The following is an 11,367-nucleotide window of genomic DNA, read 5'->3' on the forward strand; positions in this document are numbered from 1 at the left end:
TTGTGGCTCTTCTAGTCGAATCGTAAAATTTCAAAACAATTGTAAAGGCTACCAAGAGTACCGTTAATGAACGTTTCTCACTTTTTCTTTTCTTTATTTAGGCCAGCATTGATGACAAGTCGTTAATTATCCAAATTTAATGATATTTTTCGATTGAGGAATGGCGATATGGAACAATTAAACGACATAAACTATTTATGACGTCATAAGTTCTTATGACTTGGCTCGTCAGTAAAAATTTAACAACCAAAGCGGCTCTCGGGTTCAAAAAGGTTGCCCACCCCTGGTATATATCTTAAGTTGACATTCTCAATTCACGTAAAAAGTTCATAATCAAATCAGTAGCAAACATTTCAATCCATTTGTCGAGCGTAAAAGAAAGTTTTTCGTTACCGTGTAATCAAAATTGGCATTTCAAAAATTATAATTATTGGTCAAGTTTGAACTAGGCTTGTATTGTATTTTTGCAACATCTACACAAACGCCAACTGCCAACTACAACTTGCCTGTGATTCTTCTCAAGCACTAAAAACTAGTGGTCTTCTAGCGCTTTTTTCATGAGCGTGCTATAGACTTCCTAGAGCTTGCTTTCGCGTAGTTCTAAATTTTTTTTAAAACCAAAAAATGTTTTCAAAGGTTCCCTACCTTTCTCCCAACATGACCGCATTTGTTTGACAATAGATTCAGTAATCTACAGGTCAAATTTCCGTGTAATAAAAGGGATCACTTTTTTGTAATGGTGGCTGAGGCAACAATGCAGTATTTTTTTAGTCATTGTGGAGGTTAGCAGACTATTATTGTCTTTAAACAATCAAAGACGAAAGTAATACAAGCACGAAGAAACTTTTTCACAAATCTCATTGTAAGAAAACAGGAAAGCATTGCATGAGGAAGTGGAAATAGTGCATTTCAGGGGAAAAGGCAAATAAACTTCTTATAGGAGATTTAAAAAAGACATAAGATATTATCAACGATAAAAAACAAATGGTCTTGAGCAACAAGTTGTTCTGTAAGCACGGGTATTCGAACAACAGTAGGAAAATCAAAGATTACGTATGTATTTATATGAAGTGGGTTTTAACATCATTGCAAAAAAGCAGTAAAATCATCCCTATACCCTTATTTCGAAGAATTTGAACGGTATTTTTGCTTTTATCCCAAAGACATTATGCATGAGGCGTATAAACTATAAACAAAACAAGAGTATACATTGATCTTGATCTAGCAGAACTATTAAAGCAAATTTGCAGTGAGGTAAATACCGTTACATCTTCTGAATATAACGCCCCCTATAGCGCCCCCTGAGTATTTCCGCCCCACTAAAAATCAAAAGCGCCTCCTAGGGGGCGGTAGCGCCCAGGTTAAGAGCCACTGGTATAAAGTGTAAAACAAAATCATCATGACTATGATCCCTCTTGCGTCACCTTTCTTTTAATCCTCACAAGAGTATCGTGAGAAGACAACTCTAAAAATTGCTTCTTGAACAGTTTGCAATCGCCATGTTTGCCAGTCCTAGTAAAGGAAGAGGTACCTAGTCGTAATTACGCCAAGTTAATCGTTGTATTTGTTCCACCTGGTTCTTGGTCGACCGGTCCTTTTTCAGTTAGTGCGGCAAACATGACTTGTTCTCCAAAGGGCATTCTGATGACATGGCCAACCATCGTAGTTGGGAACTCTAAATTAGAAGAAGTAGAACAACTCCAGGTTCACGGATTTCGGTGCTTCGCATATGATCTAGCGTTGTAACGATCCGGTTAAGTAGTAACGGCACACCGTGAACTTGAAGGGACTTAACTTATGAGGGTGTTTTCACTTAGTTTACCTGTTGAATTATCTGACTCTATTTTTGCGTGCGGTTAGAATACTCTACTTGTGGCAGCCGAAATGCTTTAATTTTACAACAGAGATAATTCACAAGAAAACGGTTTTATTATAGGTGCTGCACACTTATTACAAATAATCAAGAACATAAGTAATACTACTGGTTATAAGATGTCTAATACTGTACATGAGTTGGAATTACCATGACTATATCTCAGACAGCTCGTCTGTTGATTTCGCTAATTCACGCAGTTAACGTTTTCTATTTCGATGATTTACTCGACCGTCTCTGCTTGCTGGTAGAAGTGTGAGCTTATAAAACGTAAAATCGATGGCAGTGAAAATGTTCAACAAGAAAAACGCTGCGAGTCGTTGCACGAGCAACGGGAAAAACAATAATTTGACAATATGACATACATAGAGCTGGACAAAGATAAATAATTAATCAGTGTTAAGCTTAAGAAGTGGGCATTTCCAATAAAGACTTTTTATTAACACTGATGCTGGAAAACAACTTGGCAACGTACTAGAAGGAGTGTTCACACGAAATTATTCTGAGCAAGTTTCCATATATTGAAATGGTTTCTGCCCAAAAATGGTTTACTAGGAATAGGGTGACTCTGAATTTGGCCAAAACTTATATCTCTTATTCATAAACACTTATTTACTTTCACATTTCCAGAATGTTTACTTGCGCTTTTTTCTCCCTTTTGTTCATATTGCTGTGAGTGTGCTTTTATTCACAAATGTTTTTGCGGTGTATTGTACCTTGTTTATGTACGATATAAATAACTTTTTATAAGGGCTAGCCTACTTTACACACCCTCACTATCTCGTTTGTTTCTATCAAAATTAGTATTATTGCTCTCTCTCTCTTGCATCATATGCCACTCACCATATATATTCTTTTTTATCTCGATTATTGTATGAATAACTTCTGTTGAAAAATCAAAGTTCAGTACTCTCTCCTGCGTTGTAAATATTGTTTTTCAGGACACAAGTAAAAAGACTTTAAATTGAATAAAAGTGACTTACTCACACCCTGGCAAAGTAAAAGGGCTTTCAAGTATGCTTACTCCAAGATCCAACCGGGCATCAGATATGTTCATCTCTTCCTGGCACTTACAGTACATCACTGTTGATGTATGCATATTCAAACAAACTGATCAAACTATCTGGCTGGACATGAGTGACGTATCCGACCATCTTCTACTTCCACCCATAACCGACCTATGAAAAGATTCTTAGAGTGTAAACAGGATACCTGAACGGGAAATTAGTCCCATGGGGATGGAGTTCATTTTAGTGGGGATTTTTCTTCTTCCATCCAGACACTCAGGCCGGTTCCATCCTGACAGTGACCTATGTCCTGCCAAACTATCAGCGTAACTTTTATTTTATATTAAATGAGCTTAAATCACGTGTTTTTGTGTTAAATTATATTTTAATAATGCGTTTAGTATAATTTGGGTTTGGTGGCCATGTTGACCCTAATAACGTTTTACATTCTCTTATTGGTCCGTAATGCACGTTTTTGTCCTTGAGGCCTTGTCAGACGTTTCCTGTCCAATTTGTGGAAAATGCCGATAACTTGTAATATGTTTTCGATCACCTGCTCAGCACAATTTTTTCGCTCCCCACAGTAAAGACGAAAAATAAAATGAATGAATTAAACGACAGTTGAAGTGTTTGCCAAAACAGAAATTCATAAACTTCAATGAATAATTAGATTACTAGAGAATATTTTTGCAAGAAATGATGTGATGGTTTTAAAAATACCACCCAAGCCGCTAAAAACTCTTCAATTCTATTTCTGAAACCTACACGCGTGATCGCACTATATCTGTCGTTATTCTAGAATCTAGATTATAAGATTCATTACCATTAGATGAGAATTTACAAAGAAAACTTGAGGACTGAGAGCTCCGCAGCAGAGTCTAACATCCACAGTGAAAGGTTTGTTTCAAGTGGATTTCCTTGAGGGAGACACCAAGTTGGGATGCCGTTGAAGTTTGTTTAAACATCTGATAAGCAAAGGAATACTTGTGGATGATGCAAAATGTTTTGACCAAGTTTGCAATTTGAAGTCTTTTATGGAATGTTGCATCAGTGATGAAGAATTTACTGCACTGCCAGCACATAAAAAATGGTGCAGGTATTTTCAAAAGTCAAAAAACGCTGAATGTCACTCAGAATTACTTGGGGTTGCCCAGTTTTTTTTTGCTATAGCGGCACATAATGCAAATGTTTAGCGGGTGTTTTCACTGATGCTAAGTCAGTGGGCAAAAAATAGAAATAAGATGACCGTGGAGACAATGAAAGGAATATTAACACTTCAGAACAACTTCAAAAGCATGTCTTGTGGGGAATTTTGTGTGTTTTTGAAGTCCAACAAGACCTTGTTGAAAAAATCAGATCTTCGGAAAAGTACAATTGGTATGAGGGAGAGTAGAGTATTGTTTATACGTTCATTACTTGTAATTACCTTGGAGCGTATTTGGTAAAAAATTCTATGCTAATTTTCGTTTTCATAAATGTTACTGTTTAGAAGAGAACTTGCATTCGTGTATTGCAATGCAACATTTCTTTGCTGTTTGTATATAGTTTCGTGTTTATCCTTCTTTCACAAAAAAGCAATAGCGGTAACATACTTTGGTAATATTCTAAAGTTGGTCAATGCAACTGAGGTAAATTTGTTATGGATTGCGCATTATCAAATATAGTAACCCTAGTCTAGAGATCACCAGAGGTCAAATCAGAGATGGCCCAATAGCCTAGTGAATTCACAACACTATGCTCAAAAATCCACTCCGGTATACAATGGATAGGCAAAGCATTGCTAGTGTGACGTCATATTGACAGACAATGTGTTCATAACTCATTTTAAAAACCGCTAGTGGGCATTAAATAGTGTCCGGATTTTACGCCACGAAAATATGGTAACCCTGTCCTAATCTGTATATGGCTTACACATCTTCAGCAATATCAAACATTTCACTGTTCACATATCAGTAGGCCAAGGGCAAATAAGTTAAAAAACCGTTTCAATATAAAATACTTTTGATACTTACTGCCCTTTCACAAGGTCCTTACTGGAAAGTACGGCAGTTTCCAACGAGAAATCGTGAAAGAAAGCGATCCAGTTTTTATTTACTTCAAAGTTCGAAACTGTTGTAATGATTTAGAAAAAGCATGACCAAACAATCGGAGCGTGACCTGTCTGATATCACCGAAAACATTTAAGGCAAGTTTTACAATTAACAAAAACATTTTTATGTGAACTAAAATAACCAAAAAATCCTAAAATTAATTATATCTGAACAAGTATAATTTAATTTTAACCTATTGTTTAAGTTTTATTTGCATTTATTCGTTTTGATTACGTGACTATTGTTAAGTCCATCTTATAATCGTCTATATTTGCGTATAGTTATATAGTAGCCTATAGTTTCTGTGCGTATTACCACAACAATGATACTGTATAGTAGTGTATACTGTACAAGGCATTTCACTTTTTGTTCGGGATGATATTAATGACATCACTTATAACTAAAGTTATAAGGTAATGTTTTAAATATAAAGTTAGATAACTACACCTGCTTTGTTATTGGGTACCTATTCACTTTGTAGTTAATAATTGCAACAAAAACAATTAGCATTTTATTTATTGTGTTGGTCCGAAATGACATAATTGTCTGCAACACCACGACATTTTCTAACATCATTTTTTGTTGTCAGCGTCAACCAAGATAGATTGCATTCGCCGAAAAAGACAAATCTTTCATTGCCTGCACGTTTAAAGAGATTTCGGCAAAAGAGGTAGGCAAAACTGACAGAATTAATAGTGCAGTTTACATGGCCTATAGTCCCAGAATAGTGAAGCCTGTAGTCCCAGAATAGTCTTCAGAATAGTGAAGCTACACAATAACTAAACAGCACTTATATGAAAATGTTGGTTTGCAAAAATACGATGACATACGCATGCACACACAATGAAGTAAATGTTTAGTGCCATTTATAGCGAAGACTTGAAAACAGTATCAAACAATACTATCATTTACCGTACAATATGGAATACCGTACAAAACGGAAGTTATACGTTTAACACAATAAAATCGTCTTCCATATTCCACAGCACATTCTTTCAAAATTCAGTACACTACAAGATGACCCTATACTGAAAAAAACGATTGCTTTAAACCAAAATTTGGAATATATGCAAAATGCCTCTTAACTAGTGGCAGGATTCAAATATTTAAACATCCGGTTCTCTCACTAGCAGCATGCCATATTGATCCAGAGCCGATATGCACATAGGCCTATACATACGCTTGTTAACAACCGGTTTGCGGAGGTCATTAAAATTCTAAGAACCGACTGAACACCCCCCCCCCCACCCCCCCACCCCCCCACCCCCCCACTACCCTTAACCTAGTAAACATATTCGAAATCAAAAACAAGCAAGTGTTTGAAGTACCAGAAAAGTAAAGTTATTGCAGAACGCACATTTAGAGTCCTTAGAAACGTCAATAAAATGAAAATCTTTCCAAAACTGAAAAGATACAGAATGCATCTGGCGATGCAAAAGTGGTTGGGTGAGGATTGATGAGAATTTTAGAAATTAACAAAGAAGATGCATTAGCTAGTATATGCAGTGCGTTCACTTTACACAATGTTAGCAAAGTGTCACAGTGGAGGAAAATGTGATTATTAGTTGGAAGTGGAAGAAGCTTCACGGTGCATTGAAACTGCAGTTTATTCAAAATTTTTACAAAGATGTTTTTAACACTAGATTTTCAACATGAGCGCTTATAGCAAACTCATGCATGCTCAAATAAGTAAATCTTTTCATTCGCTAGGAATACTGAAATATTAGTAGCGTTAGATAAAGAAAAATGGACCCCTCCAAATTTACACGGTAAACCAGTCTTGCTAAAACTTCAAGAATGAAAACCTCCCAACATTTCATGATCATATATGCCCAATGCATTTGAATCATGCGAGAGTACGTGACCATAACCGTTCTCAGATGAATTTATGCTCACATTAGTGTAAACATTCGATGACAAAGATGTGTCCACCGCATCAAAAACTTCAGTAGAAGAGCTTACGTTTGCTCGATCAAAGGTTGCTATTCCATGAAGTTTATTCCCGTCAGCAGTATCCAGGGTAGCAGCTGAATGAGCTGAGCTACCTTCATGCCATGAAGCCGCCGAAGTCATTTCACTCTTGGAGAAAACATTGGCAGCTAAAAAAAATATCACAATGTTTTAGAACGCTTTCAAGTTATTGGCTAAGTATGTTGCCATATTCAGATACTACACGATTGCTTGCGTTTAATGTTATTTGAAATGCGAATTACATTTCAAATAACTCTAAATCGCTCATATCGAACCGAATCACAAACTTAATCATATATTATAAAACTTGGGCTGACAACTAATCCAAATCCATGCAAAAACCTCACCGTTATCGGGAAAAGAAAAAAAATCTCTGCAACCAGACTGTTGAGAATCGAAAAACGCATCTTTGATATTTGGCAAATTTTGAAATTCGGGCATTGAAACCTGAGAAAAATTCGGAAAATGCACTTCTGGCACTTCCAGTTTAACTACTGATGAAGGGGTGCCATCAACTGAAGAGTTGTTATAAAATGCAGGATTTGCTACCATTGAATGTGATGACGAAGAGGTCGGTAGGACATTTGCACTGCAAGCTCTAATCATACAAAGCATATAACGGTTAGCACGAAACTGACATTTACAAGTCAGATTAGCCATGTAAACTAAAATTAAAAAATACGCACGGGCCGAGCATTCCCGAGTTCGACTGTTCGTAGAAATGAGGTTCAGGCTGTGAGTTGCCTGCTATTATTTTTTGCTGCTTTAGAAATTCTTCGTAAAGATTGCTACGTTGTTCCTTAGACATTCGTCCAAACTTCACAGCTGAAATATATTTAGTTTTAATAAAATATCAAGGACTGCAACAAGGAATCCCATTGTTGTAATCAGAAATACGAAATAATACAAAATAAAAAGCCTACAGGGTAAAAAATTTACTATTAGGAAATGAGTTCAAAGACGGAATCTGAGCTAATAGCAAACTGCTAATTCTTAGCACAAATAAAACACGGTACTGTGTACAGCTGTCTTTTAACTGAAACGCTCCTGTAAAGACAAAAGGTAAACACACCAAATGGTGTTAAGTACAGCGGCATATAATAAACTTAAAGAACTGCACAATTAAGCGCAACTGACAACAAGAAATACGGCATTTTATCGCTCCAAAGGTGCGACAGTGCAAACAACATCCTGATATCGGGTGTATAATTTCGGCGAGACAATTACACTTTAGAATTAAATACGAACATGAAACAAGGTTACTAATTTTACTTCAGGAGATAAGATAAGTAGAGGTCTACCGAAGTTAATCCAATATCTCATATTATTTAGAAACAACTTTTAAAAGAGACCGAAACAGTGAAGACCTAATTTTGGGTGGACCGTGTTACCAAAAAACCGGTAACGTTGTTGTTACCGCAATCACCAACCACCTAACGAAGGAACGGCTTCGGTGACTGCGTTCCTGATAAACTTGCAATCTCAGTATATAAATCAGTTACCGTATAAGCTTCGGTATAATTATTATCCGGCATGTCCAGAATGCATTATACATTTATGTAGTATTATGTAGCAAATGAAGCACTAAATCTGTACGTTCCTCATTGTAAAAACAAAAAACATTGTATAGATTTTTTAAAAATTCATAAACGTAAGCTTACCATCTCTGGACATGCCGACATCAAAACACTTTAACAGACGACAATATTGACATCGATTTCTGTTGGTGCGATCAATTTCACAATCTTCTTCTTTTGAGCAGCAGAACGTGTGGAAGCTTTCTTGGTTTCGTCGAAAGAAACCCTTTAAAGCACAGTATCATCATAGATAATAATGTAGGCAAAAAGTGTAATTTCAACATATTTCACTGAATGAATTTTTGAAAGACACCTGATTCGGCAAGCTGCCACCGCGTCACACGTAACACTAAATCTAATGCTGCGGCCCAAATGACGAATTCGACAAAAACAATATTACAATTCGTAATACAATTGCGTGATCGACAAAATAGACACAAACTGAAGTTTATGTTATAGCGTACCGATTTTTGTCATGCACTTTCCGGATGTGTAAAAGAATAAATTGCGCTAACAATTTTGCATTAGGGAAGTGTAACTTAAAAACTTCGCAGCTGGAAACCCCTTTGACAGAGATGTATACATCTTTATGTTTGTGGAAAAGCAGGCCTTAATGCAAAAGAGATTGCACTCTTAACAAAGTTTATGGTACTTATAAAAAGCAACATGTAAAAAATATGTGATATGTGAACATGTGTATGTCACGCTTTGTCGTAATGAATAGTCGTAGCGGGGGTATCCAACGGAACAGCGGCATTTAGCAAAATCAAAGACGTACGCAGTTTGAATATAACGTGAACGGTGACTTGCTAAAATAGGCCACTGGGTTAACAGGACGCAGATAAGACTTCTAGCAGATGTGAAACCTGGCGGGACATTACTTGGTTTATTACTAAACCTTCTCGTCTTTAGAAAACAGGCAACTATAAGCCAACTGAAAAACATCGACCAAGGCGTTATCACACATAAAGTGTAACCAAGAACAAGGTGTTTGTGCTTTTTTAAAACATTGATCAAATGAACTCGGGTATATAATTTGGTATGGTTGAAACATATTTTTATCAAACAATATTTGACTGTAAAAAATTTAATGATTCTGTCCACACCAGTTTCATAAACAAAAAAATGTCTCTTAACATAAATGGGTCGTCAAATGAAATTGCAATTCGTGCACATTATCACTAGCGAACTGTGGTGTATCGCCAATGAATATTTCTGTAGCATAACTTCAGAAAGAAATGACAAAACGAGTTTGCATACTCACTTTACATCCTTCACACGCAAATACTCCATAATGAATTCCCGATGATTTGTCACCACATACTTTGCAAGGGATGATCGCGATTTGAGCTGTTATACAACAGATAAAAAGTCTCGTTAAAACTCCTGCTTGATATTTACTGAATATTCGATGACTAAAAAGCATTGCTGAATGACCATTAACAGCATTACCATTATATCCGGCGATATAAGATTTATACAACTCTGTTCATATTTGCAAAAAGTTAGCCGACATAACATTAAGTATGATAAAGCAGTGAAAAATTTTAGAAAACCTGTGTTGAGCTTATCTTTGCTGTTACATACACCAATTTATTTTCAATTTTGGAAATCATTTTTTATAAAACAAAAGAGTTTTCTCACCGCGTGCAGGAATATTGCGAAAATAATCGCGCCAACGAAGTTCTTCTAATGTATGTGGGCTATCTTGACTCTTATTTTCAAACTGGCTGCTTTCATTGCCAGCATAAGCTTCAAACGTTACATTTTCCCCATTAATGGAACGGGGATCAGACGTAAAAAATGAAAGGTCATTATGTTCCATCTCAGTTAGGAACGAACAAGCATCAGCATTTAGCTTTTGATCTCCATATGGGTGCATTTCGTACTGCATACTACTCGCCGCGACTTGTTGAGAACTTTGATAGTTCATATGAGAATGATTAATCAGAACGGCGCCCTGGTCACTAATGGAACTCGGGGTATCACTATTACCATATTCTTGGCATTGCAACTGATTAAAGCTGCAGGGACGACTTTCAGGATATTTTAGTTCGTTCATTTTCAACGGAAAATGAGTTTTGTAACAAATTTGAATTTAACCACTACAACAGGAACGAAATTTTAAAAGGTTATATGGCTTGATATTGCCACTGAACTGTTAAGTAGTGCCCCAAAGTCAACCACCCTGAAGCCTGTTAGTAATGATAGTAATGAAAACTTAATTAGTTTGATGTAATAACAAACTAATGCATGAAATATGCACACCTAACCTATACTGTTTTCTAAATATGGGTACACGCAGTTGTTGCAAATGTTACGGCTGAAATATTATGGATAACAACACACCCTTAACAAAGACTACTATAGCTGCCGTTAACCAAGTTACTGTACGTTGTTAATCATCCATCTAAACTTATTTTTAAAGAACTTTCTGTCGTTAAAAAGCTTTGAATTCTTAAATTTTTCATGCGAAAATACCAAATAACATTCCTGTATCACTTAACATAGTAGTTGAACTGCGTAACTTTAACACTCCACGAATTAATTGAATGACACGTTTCGCTAAACCAAAGCACCATACGTTAGAATACAATACATTTACAACAATGCATCACCGCGAGGTTATCACACAGCTCATTGTAAAAATAAAACACAGAAATTGGTTGGAACCTGGGAAAAAAGGCTATCGCTTTTGATTTCGCACCTCGCTCATCACAATTCGCTTGTTTGTTTCTTTTGTAAAACTAAAGCACGTGGGCAACAAAGCAACGTGATGTTCAGGCACATACGTTTCCGTAATTTACGAGTTCAGAATGCTCTCACGCAGAGGATTTGCTGACGAGCTT

The 11,367-nt window shown here is 36.3% G+C and overlaps 1 protein-coding gene across 1 annotated transcript; it reads right to left on the reverse strand.

Moving 5' to 3' along the window:
- Positions 1-6,219: 6,219 nt before the first annotated feature.
- LOC143453463 (uncharacterized) lies at positions 6,220-11,159 on the reverse strand. Its single transcript, XM_076954808.1, has 6 exons — positions 10,163-11,159; positions 9,783-9,868; positions 8,603-8,744; positions 7,628-7,766; positions 7,289-7,539; positions 6,220-7,069 (listed from the first exon to the last, which is right to left on the reverse strand). The coding sequence occupies exons 1-6, from the start codon at positions 10,578-10,580 to the stop codon at positions 6,762-6,764; spliced, it is 1,344 nt and encodes a 447-aa protein (XP_076810923.1). The 5' UTR covers positions 10,581-11,159; the 3' UTR covers positions 6,220-6,761.
- Positions 11,160-11,367: the final 208 nt, after the last annotated feature.

Source organism: Clavelina lepadiformis, chromosome 4 (assembly GCF_947623445.1).
Source record: "Clavelina lepadiformis chromosome 4, kaClaLepa1.1, whole genome shotgun sequence".
NCBI lineage: Eukaryota > Metazoa > Chordata > Ascidiacea > Aplousobranchia > Clavelinidae > Clavelina > Clavelina lepadiformis.